General features: G+C 46.4%; 1 protein-coding gene across 1 annotated transcript in view; it reads right to left on the reverse strand.

Moving 5' to 3' along the window:
* LOC146190255 (cell adhesion molecule Dscam1-like) overlaps positions 1 to 20,900 on the reverse strand; it is a 367,337-nt gene that overhangs the window by 186,068 nt on the left and 160,369 nt on the right. The window contains exon 4 of the mRNA XM_084599756.1: positions 9,102 to 9,395. Coding sequence (XP_084455882.1) covers positions 9,102 to 9,395 — 294 coding nt within the window. The remainder of the gene's footprint in view (positions 1 to 9,101; positions 9,396 to 20,900) is intronic.

Raw genomic sequence — 20,900 nt, forward strand, 5'->3', positions numbered from 1 at the left:
CTTTGAGTGTATTCGAAGCCTGCTAGAAATATACTTTTGGCATATTATTTGTGTACTTTCTGCTAGCATGAAAAAATGTGTCGTGAGTACGATGATGCTTTCAAAGTACATTGTCAGACTATTGTTGGAACACCCTTTATCCCTGAATTACACGGCGAACTTTATAAAGTGCATTTTTATTATGTTACAAATACACTAAGCGGGCAAAAATTGTATTTTTCAACATATTTGAAACGTATGCAGTGTTGTACTCCACGTATATCTATAATATATTCATTCTACATATTATGTATACGAAAAACGAAAACAATTGTATAAAATAAATACAATATAATTGAAATGCATTTTTAGCGCATCTTTTTCTTTAAAGGTAGTAGCATTATGGGCTTGATAAATGCGATCCATTTGCGGGGAAAAGTACGAAAGGTGTACATCTGTGTTTGACTCTTTAGATAGTCATTTTTGACTTCACTAACATAAATCTTTGGTAATACGACGTGTGTTAGAGAATTAATGGGATCGACGTTTTTGTAAACATGGATTCATTTCTTTTTTGACATTAAAGTTGTCTCGTTCGAAATAGTTTCCTTCGGTAGTTACAAAGCGAGGGAGGCGCTGTTTTCCTTCTTTTAAGCCGTTCTGCTCAGCTGTTGTTTGGACATCTTTCAGGTCTAAGTTACGCTAGGCCAGAAGAATGGCGTTATCAATCTTTTTTTTTCTTCTTTTGAAGATGACAAAATTTATGTTAGGGTAGCCTCCTAACTCTCATGAACGCAGACGTTTGTCATTTACTGGAAGAATCAGAAGAAAACGAATTTTACTGAACTGTCCATTTAGTTATTCTCTAATAAATCAATCCCCATGCAGTACTCACAATCACACTGCCAAATTTGTAGTCTACGCTGTGTGGTCAAGTCTTCACGATCCGCAGTACAGAAATGATCCCTACTAACGAGAAGAAAACAATCTAGGTATCCCAAAATTCCCAGTTCTTGCTCAGGATTTAGAGCTTTATTGTCGATATCCAATACTGGCAGTTAGTAAACCACTAAAACTTATTTGGAATCGAAGAACAGAACACTAAATACATTTTTCGCATTCAAGTGTACATTAGGTCAAGTCTGCTTGCAATATATTTTTCTCGTCTCTCATAGCCTGAGCCGCGAAATGGCAACCAATTACCCCGCGATGAGGCGAAAATGCGTGGAATGCTGATCGCTAAGCCAAGAGTCTGAGCATACGCGCGCACTGACTACAAAAAAAAAAAAAAAAAAAAAAAAAAAAAAAAAAAAAAGAAGAAGAAGAAGGAGAACACAAAGAGCAGTGAGTAGGCGGGGACATCTTTACCTTTTTTCTCTCTACAAGAAACGGTTATTGGTTCAATTAAGAATTAAAACTCAATCCACCATAATATCAAGACTGAAGACGGCCGCCGTCACTCGTCCCCGAATGACCGTTTCGCGGTTAAATACATCCTTCTGGTATTGCATCAGTACGCTCTGATAACGGTTTGGTCTAGCTGTATCTATAGACGACAATAAAATCACACGAATTACAAATTACACGAAGCAAAGTCGTTTCTGTCTGTTCCTACTTTCTGTACATCGGCCGCCTCTGGATCAATTTCAATGGATGCATGGAGGGACATGGTTATTTATGTGCGGCAGACTTAGCTATGGATTTGTCCATTTTGCAAGCTTCCTATTCAGCGGTGTGGTCATTGAAGGCCCTGGATGACGTTTGTTTCGTAACTTCAGTTCTTTTCAGTTTGTTCGAGTCGTCCTTTAAGTATTGGACTGTTGAGTTTTAAATTGCCATTCCTATGCATATCCGCCTGCATGCATGATCACATAGTCTAACATGCTTTGGTTCACTGTTTGTTTATTCGTTGTCATTCCTGCGGATGCAAGTGCAGCTAGTTGTTTTGTGCGCGTTCAAAATACTAAAAAGTCCTTTAAAAGAAGCAGGAAATAATGTTCATGATCAAAAATGTTTATAAAATGAAAAAGAAGGCATGGTAACGTTGGACATTCTAGGTGATCGTAGCAACTGTACAATGCGAGAAAAGCAAAACGCATAAGAGCGCCAATGCATTTAGGTTCGTATATGCTTACACAGCATTTAAAATGGATTGTAAAACACGCACAAAGGATTATTCAAACACAGATATAACCGGCAGTAGGTCAGTGCAGTTAAAGAGCCCTAACAAAGCGAATATTCAGTTTGAAGCTGGAGCGAAGTAGTAAAAAAAAAAATAAAAACTAGGAAAAGCCAAATGCTGTTTTTTTTTTTAATATACCAAAATGAGCTGATATTACCTATCTAAATTTCGAGTTGTCACGTTTGTGGACGGTAGATTCAGTAATCGAATTCCATTCAACAATAGCCACTGGCAAGAATGATCTATTAAAGGCTTTCGTGGAGCCAGTTATACGCCGCAGACTACGGGAATTGAAAAGGCGACGTGCTGATTACGCGGGTGGTACTAGAAGGGTGTCCCGAAGGCCGCGGCGGATACAAATGATGAAACAAGCCCAACCGCGATGTATTTCTTCGAATGGATCGAGATCAATGAACGATTTTATGACACTAATGCTAACCCGAGTATCATGCAATGAGCAAATGAAGCGAGCCATCCGATTATGGATGTTTCAAGTAAATAAATTAGGTAATGCTGTCTAGGACTCCATACTGCGCCGCCAATACCAAGTCTAATGTATACCTTATGGGCGAGTTTTCGGATATAACTGGGAGATAAGGAAAAAGAGCATCTAATGTAGCCAAGTGTTTTAGATGCATCAGCTACAAGTTTTGTATATGTTCAGACCAATTCAGTGTGCTCGTGATAGCAACACCTAGAGATCGGCACGTGGAAAGGACAATGAATTTAATGTCTACGAATAATTACGGATGGCATGCTTTCTTGACACTTCCATACTCTTGCATTTCGACAATTTAATTTCATCAGCCAGATGGCGTACCAGGTTTTTATTAGATTTAAATATTTTTGCAGGAGTGATTGGTCAGAGGTAGAAGCGATGCGAGCGATATAGAACGCAATCATCAGCGAAGAGGTGAATTATGGGTGAAATTCCTGTAGTGAGGTCGTTGATGAAAACTAGAAATAGAAGTAGTGCAATGACAGAGCCTTGTGGTACACCTGAAATACCATCAGAGGTTTTGGAACGATGATTGGCAATAACAGTAAACTGAGTACGATCTGAGAGGAAGGAATAAATCCACAATATTAAGGAGTTTAGGGGGAGAGACGTGAGTTTAGCCATCAGACGTTAATGTGGGATCCGGTCGAATGCTTTAGAGAAATCTGGATAAATTATGTCACTTTGGAAATAAGAATTCAGGTTGAGATGTAGGTCCGTAGTACATTCGCACATCTGTGTATCCCATGCAAACCCAGAACGGAAGCCGCGCTGGTTGTCAAAAAAGAATGAATTCTTGTCTAAGTGAGAGACGACTTGTGAGCATATATGTTCCAGAATTTTAAAAGCAATACACATTACAGATATTAGATTGTTGGCGTGGTTCAAAAAGAAGCGCCGGCATATGAAAATACGTCGGGGTACAGCATCACAAACGAACCTATAGTGGGTTCTGATTTTCCCTCATTTGTTTGAAAATTGGGACACAGGCTTAATTTGGGCAGCCTTCCGGCTGGTGCCATATAATTTCGCTTACCGCTTAGCATACAACAGCTAGTCAGGGTAATTGTTAGTGTGCGATAGTGATTCAAGCGCACGACATATTGTTACGACGGGGGTTGGACGTCGGAGCGCTGCACAGGTCGAGGAGGCAGAGAACTCAGAACGGCTGCGAGTCCTGCACGGCTTCATCCGGGCGACATGAGCGACGACCACTTGCGGTCATGCGCGCGATTATGTAGTTCAGGTCACTGATGCGGTCGAGGACAACGTAAGGGCCAGCGTAATGTGCCAACATTTTCTGGGCTAAACCTGCACGGAGAGCACGGGCACGGAGAGGTCGCCAAAGCCACACTAAGTCTCCAGGTGCGTAAGACACATGGCGATGCTGTCTGTCCTACCGAGCTTTGGAACGGTCTTGCGAAGCCAGAATCCACAAACGGGCAAGACGTCGAGATTCTTCGGCCCGACAAAGACTTTCAGCGATGCAAGGTTCTTCATGGACGGAATATGAGAATGGTGTCGGGAGAATACCGAGGATCACGGGCACAGGGAAGAAAAAACGGGCTGTAGCCGGTTATTTTATGTGTTGTTGTGTTGAAGGCAAAAGTTATGAACGGCAGTATGGTATCCCAGTTCTTGTGGTCTGATGCAATGTAGTACATGAGAGCATGTTGACGAGTGTGCGGTTGGTGCGCTCCGTCAAACCGTTGGTTTGAGAGGGGTATGGTGTGGAGTGCCGAAAATGTGACGAGCCCAAACGGAGAAGCTCTTCCATGTCATATGCCGTAAACTGGCGACCTCGGTCACTGATGGTTACTGGCGGAGGTCCATGGCGCAGGATGACGGAACGGAGCAAGAACGCGGACACGTGGTGAGCGGTGGCTGAAGGAAGAGCGGCCGTTTCGCAGTAGCTGGTGAGGTAGTCGGCACAAACCACAATCCAGCGATTTCCGTCGGAAGACTTCGGGAAGGGACCCATCAGGTCTATCCCAACTTTCTCGAATGCACCATGTGGTGAAGTCACAGGATGCAGCAGGCCGTGTGGCGGGGACGTAGGACGTTTGTGTCGTTGGCACTCTGTGCAGCGCGCCACACATCGCTCAGTCGTCTGGCGCATCTTCGGCCAATAAAACCGGTCGAGGGCACGGTGGAATGTTCGGACAGAGCCTAGGTGACCGGAAGTGGGGTCGTCGTGCACGCAGAATGCACGAGCGGTAGCTCTCTGAGACTTCAAGCAAAAAATTCGTGCCGGTGCTTGAGTAAGCCTTTTTGTATAGAAGGTCATCACGGAGACATAATGGGCTGGGCTGTGGAATCCTGCGCCGCCGCGAGAAGTGGCTAGAGGCTTATGTCGGTCTCTTGCGCAGTCCGCAGAGGCGAGGCGTCGGGAAACTCAGGAACAACGGAGGAGATGTAGTGATCGAAGTAAGCAGAGTCACATTCGGTCTTAGGAAGGGGGAGATGAGAAAGATAGTCTGCATCAGCGTGTTTGCGGCCACTCTTGTACGAAACAGTGAAGTCGTACTCCTGCAGACGAATGGCTCAGCGTACCAGACGACCAGATGGATCACGAAGGTTGGCGAGCCAACACAGGGAATGATGGTCCGTCACAACCGTGAAATGGCGCCTGTGGCACTGAAACCGCTGAACAGCGAAAACTACAGCGAGGCACTCTTGCTCCGTAACAGTGTAGTTACGCTCAGGTTTGCTGAGGGAGCGGCTTGCATACGCAATTACATGCTCGCCGGTTGCCGAACGTTGCACAAGCACAGCACGAACACCGATTCCACTTGCATCAGTCTGGACTTCTGTCGGAGCGGAGGGGTCGAAGTGCCGTAGTATGGGATGTGACGTAGGCAGAAACTTTAGCTGGTGGAAAGACGCGTCACAATCTGAGGTCCAGTCGAAAGAGGCGTCCTTTTTTAGAAGGGACATCAGAGGGTAAGCGACATCGGCAAATCTTGGGATGAATCGTCGAAAGTAGAAGCACAGCCCCAGAAAACAGCGGAGCTCCTTTTGAGTCTGGGGTCGTTCAAATGCTGCAACTGCTGCAGTCTTCTGTGGATCTAGCCGGACTCCATCGCGGTCGACGAGATGTTCGAGTACCAGCGCTTGACTCTCGCCAAAACGACACTTTTTAGAATTCAGGACAGGGCTAGCCTTCTGCAGGTAATCTAAAACAATAGCAAGTCGCGTGTTATATTCAGTAAAAGTCGGGCCAAACTTAACAACGTCGTCTAAATAGCACATGCAGCCGGCGCATTACATATGCCAAAGGGCATCACATTGAATTCGAATAGGCCGTCCGTCGTAACAAATGCAGTTTTTTCTTTGTCAGCGGAGTCCATCGGAATCTGCAAATACCCCGATCGCAAATCTTTGTCCATGTCTTCTTCTATGTTTTTCCCCTTCTTCAGGATTGTTACAATATGTACGTACCTCCTATTGTATACTTTAATCATCTCAACACACGCCGTGACCCATCGCAATGGGTTTTGTCAGAAGAGGCGAGCGCGCCATGAGAAAAGACGAGTGTGCCACCAAAGGAGGCGAGTGCGCTATGAATGGCGAGAGCGCCTCAGCGCTACAGAGGGCATCGTCACGTGTTGGCGACCGCCGCAGGAGTGGTGTAGGGTGCCTTGATGGCCAGCGAAGGTATCGAGGCATCATGAGTGGGGAACGGCAGTCGCGGCAGTACATCGCTCAAGTCATGCATGTAGGTGGTCCTGTGTCCCTGCTTGATTTGTGAATTATATATTTGGACACAAATTGCAGCCCGACTCCTATGTTCAGCGGGAAGCGTGAGTTGATCTGTAAGTGCTGTAACACCGGATTCTTTTTTTTTAACTGTTTACAGATCATTATTTTAAACCCCGCGAGAGATACGTCGGTGTGGCCTGTGCAGGAGGATTGTACATGACGGCGGAAATTATATAAGTGATAGAGCTCAGTGATAAAACGATCAATTAACTAAAAGTAACTAACCGGCTGTTTTATTTTTGATTTCAAGGGCCAACAGTATATTAAAAAATTGAAGGCTGTGAACATAAAAGTTGTGCTCAGCTTTAATTTTTTCATCGGCAATTCGCTTCGAAACAGGAGGGTGAAAAACAAGCATTTTTAGCTTTAAAGTTGGCGTCTTGCAACGTATATTTTTAAAATGGCGTCGCTGGGCGTAGTATTGTAGTGAAAATCATGTTAATTGCTTCTACGACATAAAATAGCCAACGGCTTCCGCGTTTCGTGTATTATAAATGCAAGCGATGGTATCTTAAACACGTGCATTGCCGGAATCTAACTAATGCGCAATTTGACGTTAAATGTTTCAAAATGCATTGCCGATAAAAAAAAAAAGGTTAAAACTTGGCTGAGCATTTATGCTGATGGCTTTCAATATTTAATATAATGTCAGCCACTGAATTATATGTAAAATGTTGATTATTTATTTTAGTTAATTATTTGTTTTACTGCAGGGCTCCACCTCGTAGTATATTACGTCCACCTTGATATACAATCCACCTGCACAGACCGCACAGACGTATTTTTGGTAGGGTTAAAATAAACGACCAATAGGCGCTTAAAAAAAAAAAAAAAAAAAAAAAAAAAAAAAACATCCGTTAGAATTGCCCCATTATGACCACTCCGTCACTGATCAGGAAATCTGTTTCCCTTTCCTGTCATTCAGCAAGGGAAACTTTGCTGAAGGTTCCATCTAAAGAACATGGCATCCCTACACTCCCCCCCCGCCCCTCCCCTCCCTACAACCCACAATTCTACGAAAGCCGGAATTATCTCGACTTCCTCACTCCCCACACCACCGAGAAAGTGTTCAGGCTGAAGCGTTCCTTTATTTAAAGGAGGCATGCAGAGTTGGTTGATTTATGAATGTTTAATGTTTAAGCATTAGGTGGCTATGTTTGAGGAAATTGTCGCCAGATATTTGTCAACAGGATTGCTTCGACGTGAGGTGAGGTAGAAAAAATCGAATGGTTGTATTTGATAGAGGATGAAAAAATGCCGCCAGGGAAAAATTAGTGCATGTGGAGTAATTAGTTATTGAATTATAGCCAATTAAGTTAAAGGGAAAAATTGGTGCATGTGGAGTCATTAGTTATTTAATTAGAGCCAAATAATTTAACAAAACGTCGAAATAGCCGAACGATGTAATGTCGACGTCCAAAGTGATCACGTGGTACCTCACTTCCGGGCACGTGAGGGTGACTTATGAGGATGTCGGAATACCGACGTAGTCATTTGACGGTGGATGTGACGTCAGTGTGTGACGTCATAAAACCGGAAATTGACATGTTTGGACATGAGAGCCGAATAAACGAGTGAAAGTGTGTAAAGGGTGTTAATTAATCAAAGGAAGTATAGTTAGAGCATACATAAAGAAAAAGACTTCCAAATATACGTGACAAGTATATGATGTACAAAAGATGCGGTTGCTGCAGTTGGTGCCACTTTGCCGTCATGGCGCAGCCTATCAACGCGTGACGTGCTTACGCATTACTTCAATACGGGTGGCCGCAGTGATCTCAATGGCTTTCCTCTGGGAAGCATTATGCAAAAACATTCCGAGAGCACTGCAGAATATGCAGTGGAAAAATGCGAAAGCCTGAGTGTTGCTGCGGCACACTGTACATCGCGCGCCACTTGTCAAATACAACCAGCGTTCCGTTGAATCCATAAAAGTTCACCGGTGTTCTATAATTGGTTTACAGGAAAGGAAAGGCGCAGTATCTATGCCTTGCGGAATCTAGCTGACACCTCTCGCGGTCAACAGAGCAACGCTCAGGCTTACGCATTTCTCCAGTGCAGAATCTGCAGTGCTCTCGAAATGTTTTGCTTTTTTGTGCCCTAATTATATTTCTTACATAACTAACTGACACTAATTACAGACTTTTGATCACTATCACGCATTTATTTGGCTCATCAAGCCAGAAAACCATCAACTGATAGGTGGCGTGACGGCACATGCCTTGGACGTCGACGTTAATAGTATGGGTTTTCGACGTCTGATCGATTTTACTTTTACATTTTCGTCTCTAATTAATTAACTAACCATCGTATTGACGTAACCGTTTTGTATAGCATCTTCGCGCCATTCTCTTTCGATTACAACCACTCGTTTGATCGTGACTCTTGCAAGAACGACACAGGACTGTACACATGTTGCGTATCTACATTTTGCACACACGACCTTGCCGACATAGCCTAGTATTGCTCTCGCATTAAAATATTTCAGCCTGATATAGTTTGAATGGCGCCGTTGCATTCCATACTTTCAGTTCGAAATGTTAAGCCAGCTTGATTTCAGGTTGGTGCAAGCGCCATTTTCTCAAGCACGATACTCACCCTCTTCATTTCAGTGAAAGCAGGGCGCTTTTTTCGACGCTGGCATGGCGTTACAGTATTTTAAAATCGAGGAGTGCTCACCTGTGATTACCAGCTGTGTCTCCATGTGGTCCTGGCCGATGGAGTTGTTGACGACACAGACGTATTTGCCGGCGTCGGCGACCGAAGCGCGCCTGAAGAGCAGAGTGCCGTCGTCCTGTGACACACGTCCCGTCGAGTCTAGCGCCACCTGCCAGCCGCCCTCAACGCGGTGCCAAGAGTAGGAGGGCACCGGATAGCCCTGCGCTGCGCAGGGGATCTTCACGCTCTCGCCCTGGCGGGCCCGCACAACGGGCCGGCGGTCGGTCAGCCGGGGCGCCGTGTTTACGTGCGTGTCTGTGAGGTGGCAGAAACAAGACGGAAAGGGCGATATGAGGACAAATAGAGAAATTGATAAGGCACTTCACAGAGCAACCGACCGCGGGTATTAGGGAAGCTTCAATCGGTGGGCCAGTGTTTCGACGAGAAAATCGTTGCAATTTAGTAATTAGAAACAGAGGAGCTAGGCGGGTCTTAGCACTCGCCGTTGTGGGTCCACGATTCTGTCATCAGGCCGCTGAGCCCAAGTCGCGAGGTAAAATTTTGGTCGGGGTGGTGAGAAGAAAAAAAAAATTATTGCGCAGCTACACAGCGTCGTCAACTCCGGTGGTTTTTCCATCATTCTGTGTTTTTGGTTGAATTACATTCCTAGGCACGTCCTGACTCGAACACAAAAAACCGTTTTTCGAAATTCCAATTAGAAGTATTTTTAAAAAGAAAAAGCAGCAAATGGAAACCGAAACTGCTTTCACGGCCAGAAACGACGTCCCAGGTGACGAAATGGTGACGTCACACTCAGTACACTCAGAGAAACACTCGTACGTGCGTTGGATGATGAAAATAAAGTATGGGAATCATGAAGCATTCCATAAAATGTCTGAGGTAGTTCAATATAAGCCTCACAATTTCATAATCATGCGGGAAGTGAACAGCAACGCCGGTGTACTGTTTGTAACGTCAGAAACTCAGTGTTGCCGGCAGAAATAGTCTCAACTTAAGCCATGAAAACAGCATATTTTAAAGTCGTGTTGCACGCGAACGGATTATCGTACGGCGTCCAAATTTTGTAGAATGTGTCAGGACGGAGAGGAGAATCTACAGTAAAATTTTTTATCAGAATATTCGAATGTCAAAAAACCACCGGAGTTGCCCTTTAAAGTACAATGGGCTTAATGTACCAAAAGAAAAAAAAAACTGTGCAGAAATATACAAAATTTTTGCATGGAAGAAAAAGAAAATAAGAAGGAGGAAGCCAAAAAGCCCCAAGGCAAGAAAATGTAACCTGTTGCGGCAGCAAGTGTGGAGCTTTCCATCTTGGGATGAGATAAAGCGGCCGCGTATAGCGCAACACGTATTCACGCCAGTAAATTCTATCCGAATTACATGAGCGGGTCGTGCTATTCTTTTTAACGCGATAGCCCCTTGCGGATAGCCCCTTGTCGTCGTTCTGAAGCGAAATTCAGGAAGGAATAACAAGACTTGCCCACTCACGAAATCAGAGACAGGTTCCTTCAGTTTCTGAAGAGAGCGGGCAATAACTCAGCCATTGAACGAACCGCCTTGGCTCTCTACGAATAAAGATGAGCCTATTGTACGCATTGCCTTACTACTGCCAGCTAATGGGTAGGTATGTCATTAGAAAGAACTGATTACGAAAATAATAGTTAAAGAAGTAGCAGAGTACATTTCCGCTAATCTTCCGCTTTGCTTATCTGCGATTTCAGCCCCTGCATGCGCCGCTGACTGGAAATACCTGCGATGATACGGTGCTACAGCAACATATGGCGCGTGAGCGCCATATAACATATGTAATCTCTCTTTCATCTGGCCAGGAAGTTTCGTGTGCCCACGCTGTAAAGGGAGTGGTCACCACCCCTACATCACGATCATTATCACTGTAAAGAAGTGAAGTGGATGCGCTTCTGGAACGCATGTGGAATGGATAACGGGCCGTCTACCAGTGCAGAGCGCTTGTTTGAGTTGTCTTCTGTTACTGCGGATGGTGCATCCATGTCTGCTACTCCTCTGCGGCAAGGTGGCCTACATAATATTGAGGCCACAAAGGTAGAGATGAAGGCCCGCGTGCAGGAGGCGATAAGGGTTAGGTGGCGTGAAATCGCCGAAATGGGGGCAAGAGAGTCCGATGCAATGCGCCAGAAGCGAGCCGAGGGCCGCTTCTGCCCTCGCGCGAAGGAGGCGGAGGCAAAACGGACTGTTGTGCCATGAGAATTACGTCGTTGTGAGGCTGAAGAGGTTGCGAAGCAAATGAGAAGGCGATGCGAACAAGGCCCAAAAACGCTATCGCGTTCAACTCTTAAAAGCGAAGCTTAAGCGTCTTCCCGACTGTTTATCATCTAACTCGAGCCATCAAAAGCTAATAGGGACAACTCCTACTCAAGGCCTGCACCTCTTGCACAAGAACGTCTGAATTGTTGTCAGAGGCATTCCGATTAAATACATGACAAAGCAGGCACGAAGTTGAAGATGCCTCCGATCCCGGCCGGCTGATCAATACCAGTCTCCTGAGCAGGCAACAAACCGGAAGCGTCTAGCAGCGTTCGCCTGGAGCGCTAATTACCGAAGCGCCCCAAGGGTCGAAATGATTTGTAGTCTCACCCGTAATAAACTACGACTTCTGCATTCAGCTCCTCCCGACACAAAGCAATTATAAGCAGGGTGTGCTAACAAGAGGATCGCACAAGCGCTCATCGAATGCAGTGTGTTCTTCATTAGGTACCGAGATTGGAAAAAAAAAGCTATTAAAGAAAAAATAAAAAAGCAGAGCTTAACGCAGACGAGTACTCGACTCGCACAATAATTCGCGCAAAACACGTTCAATGAACTCCATTTTAACAGTACGAGTTAATTAGCCAGGATTAATAAATATGTTCTGATATTTGTCGTGAAACAATTTTTCAGTGACTTCATTATCTGATGAATATATCTACGCAATCTGAAGCTCAAGCCATGATACTGGCTAATTTACTTTAAAAAGAAATGCTTTTTGTGCATGCTTTATTAAGTTCAGCTGAGCGTCAAAAGATCACGGGATGATTAGAACCCTGTACAAATCAGCCCGCCACAGCGGCAGCCAGTTAGAGGGCAGTGCGAAACGTAGCGTATTGAAATACTAGCGGTGATGCTCAGAATATCTCGAATCTTGGCTGCGTTCGATTGGGGGCTAGTTGGTACATACTATAGAAATAGGCGGAATTATGTACCGGTTTATTTGTTACTCAAAAGCGCGTAGTTTTCTACTATGAAGCAACGTCAGCGACGAGGCAACACCATCGAGTAGATGACAGAGTCGGATGGGCAAAGGAGGTTAGGGAATCCGCTTACACAGGAGAGCTGGGGCTACCGCAGAAATAAAATAATTGGACATCAAAACGATGCATTTGTATTAAAGTTGGCTTCACCACGCAGAGTGATGTGATGATGAATCACAGAATTTTACGGTGAAGCTGTATACCTCTACCGTCAAAGGAAAATTTCATGTCGTCGTCAGCAAAAAAGGCAACACACACACACACACACACACACACACACACACACACACACACACACACACACACACACACACACACACACACACACACACACACACACACACACACACACACACACACACACACACACACACACACACACACACACACACACACACACACACACACACACACACACACACACACACACACACACACACACACACACACACACACACACACACACACACACACACACACACACACACACACACACACACACACACACACACACACACACACACACACACACACACACACACACACACACACACACACACACACACACACACACACACACACACACACACACACACACACACACACACACACACACACACACACACACACACACACACACACACACACACACACACACACACACACACACACACACACACACACACACACACACACACACACACACACACACACACACACACACACACACACACACACACACAACCCACTCAAATTTGTGGTCTAATCGCTGGTCACCCAAGGTTCGGACCGGTGTTAAACGGTTCGTTGCGTTAATGCACACAAAATTGGTAGTCGAGTCGAGCTTTAAAGTGTGTCAGGGAGTCGTACCGGCGAGCTGTGGTCATTGAAACCGTAACGGGGTTTTAACTTTCTGGGCTAGAGGCGATAAATCGTTAAATTGATTTAAAGGAAAGCAAATGCGCATGTACCTGTCGCGATTCTCGGTGGACATCTGAACCGCACTGTATGGGAAGGGAGGCACTCAAAGTGAACAATGGGAGCATCGTCCGGTAATGATTAGGTTTGCAGCTGCTTCGAAAAGGGTTGACGTTATTTGAAGCCCTCGTGTGAAGTGCCAATTGATACGAAGTTTTAATGTGTGATAATTGTAAACAGGCCACTGAGTGCATTTTTACCCACTTAGAGTGACGTCCTGCCACTTATATTTGACGAAAATGTACTTGAAGTATTTTTATGTGCATGCATGACTTTTAAAACGTATGTGTATTTATGTAAGCTGTTGTTATTAGAATACAATTCAAACTTTCCTTGCATTTGACTTTTGCCCTTCCTGATTGGACCAATAAGGTCTGCAGGGTCATGTAAATAAATAAAAATAAAAAACCGCATAGTGCACGAGAACGCCGTCTGGAAACAATGCGAAGCACGTTCCTTATCTCGGCGTGTTTTTCCGAGTAAATATTACGGCTTCGTAAGCTACTCCGAGTGGAAAGTACCCAACAGCATAGAAATGTGTTTCACTAATGCAACTCAACGAACCACAATTCATGGTTCATGCACTGATTTGACCTTAGCAAATAATATCTCTACAGTTAGAACTGAAAATCTCAGTGTATATTATACTGATCATAAAGCAGTCATGAATGTCGTTGTGAAGTAATAAAGAGTGACATAAGCACATAACACTCGTCTCTGGTTTCACTCTTTGTAGGGTCACGTGTGTGAATTTTCAAGTGACGTTACAATGAGTGATTCGGTGTCGTTTTACAGCTTCGTTGTCAAACTACGTTCGCAGCGTGGATTGGGGCCACAACATTTCTTTGCATGCGATTCTGAAGTACTAAGTGGAGTTTATTCGTTTCATCTGGTTCGAATATACCATACAGTCTTTAACAACCTCAAGAAGGCAACGAAAATGTTGAAATAAATAGCGACATCTCAGATGTTTTGAGAGAGTAGATTATTATAGCCGAACTAATGGCCACAGACGCGGATCATAAAATGAAATTAACGAGGAGAATAAACTGGAGTGCATTCGACAGGCGGTTTCAGGTTACGATGAGAAGCTTACAGATATAATTCCAAGGAAAGGTATGTACGCGTCGCAAGTGCAGCAGGTTCAGAGGGTGGCGAAGCGGCTGGAAATTAAGTGGAGGACAGTGTTTCGAACGATAGAGAGGAATAGGATAAGTGAGTGCAGAACAGGAAAGTAGAAATTCTCGAAAGAACTCTATCTGACGATTATGCCAGGGGACGCTCCGACAAAGAAAGAAGACGTTGAAGTGAGTCAGTTCCGCTTCCGGCAGGACGCGCTGTCAACTGGTGTTGTTGCTGACTGTCTACTGTGTTCGCGTCTCTTTTATTTGTCTTCAACGCCCTGACAAATCTGCTTGAGGTGAGGTCTTGTTCTGCTGCACTTCCCACACAGCCCGAGTGTCGCCGCCTCACGTACTCCGAGGTTCTGCCGCTCCGTTCGTCAAGTTCGGCGGCTTTCGCTCCTGTTTTCGAGTACGTCCCATGACCATCCGCCCTCATACTCCACTACGTTTCAGACTTCTGACCATCTCCATGGAATGCTGACGAGTGGTGTACCCCCGACCGATGACCGTTATGCTTTCACTGCGGCTAACCGAGTCACATCTATCGACGGTGCCCTTATCGTCACCTGGAACTAGAAGGGTTTTCCGCCGAACTCCACGTCCTCGCTACGGTGAGCGACCTCGAGCCGTCGAAGATTACCTTAGTGAAGAGCAGCGGCTACCGTCTAGACCCTCGCCATCTCGATCACTGTCAACCAGGGGCCGCCCGTCACAGTCTACCGTCCGTTATTCACGGACAGCGCAGGGCCGATAGTCCAGCCCCCGTTGAGAAAACTGAAGCCAGCGACCCTCGGGGGTGGCTTCGCTGGACATCGCTGCGCGGGAGACTCCGCGGACATAGAATGAATACGCATCGACGGTGACCACGTCCGCGGTTCCCAATCATAACGTCATGTCGACACCCCAACAACGCACCGGCAACGACGGCGAATAGCCGATGGAAAGAACGACGCCGCAACTCACCCGCAACGACGACGAATTGCCGGTACAACGGACGTCACCACAACGCAGCCGCAACGACGACACATTGCAGCTGAAACAGCCCGCTGGACACGACGCAGAATACTCGATGTCTCAAGATCCTGACATGCGCGAACGCCTATATTTGGACATACCCGTGATACTTGATGGTCGCCACGTTCATGCTTTATTAGATACTGGGCGGCTTATTCTATTTTGAGCAGGAAGTTCGCCGCAGATCTTCGGAAGGTTCTCACTCCATGGGTTGGCGCACACGTTCGTACTGCAGCTGGACATCCATGCAATTACTGCTATAGACAAGTGCACGGGCAGAATTAAAATCCAGGATTCGACGTTCGTGGTCAGCTGCCTTGCTTTGGAAAACTGCTGGCGTGACATCATCCTGGGCGTGGATTTCCTCCGCGAGTATCGAGCAACTAGTAACCTCTGAGATGGCAATGTTTTCTTTTCCACTGAGAAAACAGCAGTTTTCAACAGTACGAAGCGACCCCGCCAGATTCTTCGAGCTTCCACGGAGAGTGTCACCCCCAACCAGTGTCTTCGTTAACGTCCATTGTGATGTAATTCAAGATGATGATGCAGTTGCGGAAGCAATCCTTTCATTGTTACTGACACAAGGAGTGTGTGTGGCCCGCAGCCTGATCCACCTTCACTACGGTCAGTCACAGGCGCTTCTTACAAATTTCAAGCACGAGCATCGACATATTTTCCGTGGGACTTCCGCAGCTTTCGCCGAGCGTATCTCCGAGTGCTTCTCCTTAGAAACCATGCCGCCACCCACGTCCCTCGAAAATTTCGACGTCAGCTCCGAGCTGTCAGCCAGCCAGCGTGACCAGTTGTATTCTTTGTTTCGCGAATCCAAATTATGCTTTGCTTCTTCGTCGAAAGTGCGTCAAACTACGATCGCTAAGCGCAAGTTCGTGACGTTCGATGACGTGCACCCTATCCGGCCCCCCCCCCCCCCCCCCCCTATCGCGTCTCTCCGACCGAGCACGAAGTAATTAGGTCGCAAGTTAAGGAGATGTCCGACAAAGACGTCATCCAGCCTTCAAACAACCCGTGGTCATCCCCTGTTGTCCTCGCTAAAAAGAAAGACGGCACGTTATGTCTTTGCATCGATTATCGCAAGCTGAACGCAGTAACCGACAAGCACACTTACGCATTGCCGCGGATTGACGACTCTCTCCACCGCCTCCGACGTGCTAAGTATATTTTTTTACATTGACCTAAAAAGCAGCTACTGGCAGATTGAGGTGGATGAAAGTTACCGCGAGAAACAGTCTTTGTCACTCCCGATGACCTTCATGAATTTAAAGTTCTGCCTTTTGGACTTTGTTCTGCGCCGGCCACTTTTCAGCGGATGATGGACACTGTACTCACCGGCCTTAAGTGGCAGTGTTGCTTAGTCTACCTGGACGACGTGGTGGTCTTTGCAGAGTCGTTTCCTCAACATCTGGAGCACCTGCGGTCTGTACTGGAAGCCCTTCGTTTAGCTAACCTGAAACTGAAGCCCCTTTGGCTAGAGAGCTCAAATTTGTTGGCCATGTCGTCAGCGCTGCTGGCGTGAAGCCTGACCCTGATAAGCTTGCAGCTGTTTTGAATTTCCAACTTCACGTGACAAGAAAGCTGTTCACTGTTTTCTCCGCTTGTGTATTTACTAACGGCGTTTATCGACAATTTCGCTCACCTGGCTGAACCGCTGACTCGGCTCACCTGAGGAGACACACCTTTTGTTTGGACCCACGAGCAAGCAGCGGCTTTCGCAGATCTGCGCCTCCATCTCCAAACGCTGCCTATTCTTGCCCATTTTGATGAACAGAGTGATACAGAAATACACACCGATGCCAGCAACATCTGCCTGGGAGCGGTCCTTGTGCAAAGAAAATATGGGGTTGAACGAGTCATCGCCTATGTCAGCCGCACTCTGTCGAGGCGCCGAGATTAACTATTCCACGACTGAAAAGGAATGTCTCGCCATTATTTGGGCAGCTAAGAAATTTCGTCCCTATCTTTATGGTCGCCCTTTCAAAGTGGTCCATCACTCCTTGTGTTGGTTGGCCAACCACCGTGACCCATCTGGGCGCCTAGCGCGATGGAGCTTTCGCTTGCAAGTGTTCGACCTCACTATCGTCTATAAGTCCGATCATAAGCATGATGATGCCGACACGCTCTCTCGTGCCCCTGTCGAGCTCGCTTCAAAAGACACAGCCGACTCCTGCAGCTTCCTCGGAGTTGCCGACATATCTGATTTCTCCTACCAGTAGCGTGCCGCTCCAGAGTTGCGACCCCTCATCGATTATTTAGAAAGCCGACCAGCCACCATTCCGAAGTGTGTTTTAGGGGTCTCTCGTCATTTTCTCAGCAAAATGGCGTGCTCTATAAGCAAAACACTAGATTCGACTCCAGAGCTTATCTCCTCGTCGTACCCACAGCTCTGCGAGAAGAAATCCTTTCAGCGTGCCACAACGAACCAACTTCTGGCCACTTGGGATACTTTCGCACGCTTGCACGAATATGGCAGACATTCTACTGACCTGGCTTTAGCACTGTTGTTAAGTGCTATGTCCAGAGTTGTCGGCAATGTCAGCGTCGGAAGGTCCCGTCATCCAAGCCTGCCGGCCTCCTCAAACACATTGCTCCACCGAGCACACATTTTGATCAAGTCGGTATGAACCTTCTCGGCCCTTTTCCTTTGCCGTCTAGTGAGGATCGATGGATAATCATCGCCAATGACTACCTCATTCGTTACGCCGAGACCAAAGCTTTGGCTTGCGGTGCAGCGTCTGAAGTAGCCCGTTTCTTTATGCCCCACATCGTACTTCGGCACGGTGCCCCTACCTACGTTATTACTGTTAGAGAGACTGCCTTTACTTCGCAAATGATGGCCGAAAATTTTCAACTCAGAGACACGACCAATCGCAAAAGTACTGCTTACCATCCGCAGACAAACTGGCTGACAAAGAGGCCTAATAAGACCATGACGGATATGCTGGCGATGCATGTCAATGCCCAGCACAATTCGTGGGATTTTATCTTACCATACGTGACATTCGCGTATAATACGGCTGTCCAAGAAACCACCCGTTTCAAGCCGTTTCGCCTCCTTTTTGGAAAGGAAGTTCAGACAATGCTTGATGCAATACTTTCTTGTGAACCGGATAGCCAGCCTTCTTCTAACGCCGAACAGTTGCCCAAGATGCCGAGCAAGCACGCCAGTTAACACGCTTCCACATCGGCCAGCAACAAGACAGACTCACGGCGGTACAACTGACGCCACAGACACGCCTCCTAGAACCCTGGCGATTAGCTTTGGGTGTGCACTCCTGTTCGACGTCGAGGGTTGTCCGAAAAGCTTATTTGCCGCTATTTCGGTCCATATAAAATACTGCGGCGCCTCAGCGATGTCACCTACGAGGTGCTCTCAGACGGCCCCGAGCAGAGACGCCGCCGACTACCCCACCCAGAGGCTATCCACGTGCTACGCATGAAGCAGTTTTCTGCGGTAACCCATGTGCTATTCATGACGTCGTTTTTCCCCGCGTAAGCGAACACTGCATTCTCAAATTTTTCTTGTTTCTTTGTTTGTGAGCGCTCATATGTCCGTGTTCCTGGGCGCTTTCCTCTTAAGAAGGGGGGAATGCCAGGGGGCGCCCCGACAAAGAAAGAAGTCGTTGAAGAGTCAGCTCCGCTCCCAGTAGGACGTGCTGTCAACTGGTGCTGTTGCTCACAGCCTATTGTGTCCGCGTCTCATCTATTTGTCATCAACGCCATGACAATGCCATAGGCATTTCAAGATACTAAAATTGGCACTAGTTGGATGGAAAATAGCTCACAAGAAGGCCCGTTAGCATAACAGAGCAGATACCATCAGATAACTGCTTTTAGAAGAAATGAAAGGAGCATTAACCACCTAATTTCTCCTCAAGCACTTCAATCGCGTTGTGAAATATGGGCGGAAGGTGGGGAGAAAGAAGGAAGAAGGAAGGGCGGCAGTGCAGGCCTACAAAGAATTTAGTCAGCTCGAGGATCTTTACGCGCACTGCTATCTCAAAGCACACAGGATCCTTTTCAGTTCAGCCTCCACTTCAACCGCGGGAGGGTTCGAATCAGGGAACTCTGGATCAGTAAGTAGCCGAACACCCTAACCACTGAGCGACTAAACACGTAGCTTCGAGCGGCAGGAGGTAGGGAAGGAAGATGAAATGGTTGCATTTGGTGCCCGACAGGACCAACCGAAGATCGATGGGAGAAGCGTTTATTCTGAACTCAGAGGGATGATGACGGTGATGGATAATGCTCACCTCAAAGTGATGAGAGCAGTGTTGATAACCCGGTGGAGGACATGACTGCTGGTGGGGGAAAGTCGGAGTATAAGCGCGGCGGCGGGTGAGGCCACCTCCACGGGTCTGCCATCACGTTTCGGTTGACGGAACGGAACGCTGGCACTGACAAGCGTCGGTCTGCGTCTCAACATTTATGGACGGAGCGCGGTGCATAAAAATGAAGGCAATTAAATAAGAGCATGTGGGAGACAAATTCCGCCAAGCAAGAAAAACCGACGAATAGCGACCAATAACGCTAAAAACCAACAAAAAAAAAATGTTATCAATGCTTTCAAAACGTATTTTTATTTAACTGAAACCAGTACTCTTTCAGGGCTTGCATTGCGCCTGGGTAAATACGCGTTTTACATAGATATATTCTTTTTAATTCTAACCAATACCGTTCACATGAAGTCTTTCTAAGCGTAACTAAATGTCCCAGCCGTGAATGAAAGCCTGTAATGACTGCCCCATCAAAACAAAAATTGACCCGTAAATAGAGCCCATGAATTTTTTTTTTTTTGCATGAGTTTTTCACGCGGTGGTAAGACCGAAGTTGCGAAGCGTTTTTGGAAAGATAGAAAGAAGCAACAAAATGCGTGTTCATTGTTAGAAAAAATTGCTTGCGAGAATACAAAATAACATTCACTTTCCACTGATTTTGGGCACTATGAACTTGGGAAAGTCAAAAGCTATCAGGAGAAATATACTGCATGATGGGAAAGGGTGTTGCGTAATGAATGTTTACGTAAATATCTACTCAGTACACATCTAGCTTTATTGGGTTGAGAATGCGTTACCCTGGAGTGAGGAGATAACAGCGCAACTTTTGCAATCCCTAACAGCAGAGGCTGTTTCGACTTTTCGTGTGCTTTGTTTTCAAAATGTCTTCCCCCGTTCCCTTTTTCTCGCTTCTCGCACTCTTCAGCTAGCACAGATAACGGCGGATCGATAGAAGCACTCGCATATGGCCGGTCCAACCCACAGGGCGGTTTTCATTGGACCCGTAACGAGGGAAGCAACACTCTCGAAGCATATTCAAAGTCTGAATGCGGGGCGGTCGCTATCAGCCCAAATGATCTCCATTTCCGAGAGCGAAAACACGAAAAGAAATAATACAAATCAAAG

This window comes from Amblyomma maculatum, chromosome 4, assembly GCF_055883805.1.
Source record: "Amblyomma maculatum isolate TAMU_Amacu chromosome 4, ASM5588380v1, whole genome shotgun sequence".
Taxonomy (NCBI): Eukaryota; Metazoa; Arthropoda; class Arachnida; order Ixodida; family Ixodidae; genus Amblyomma; species Amblyomma maculatum.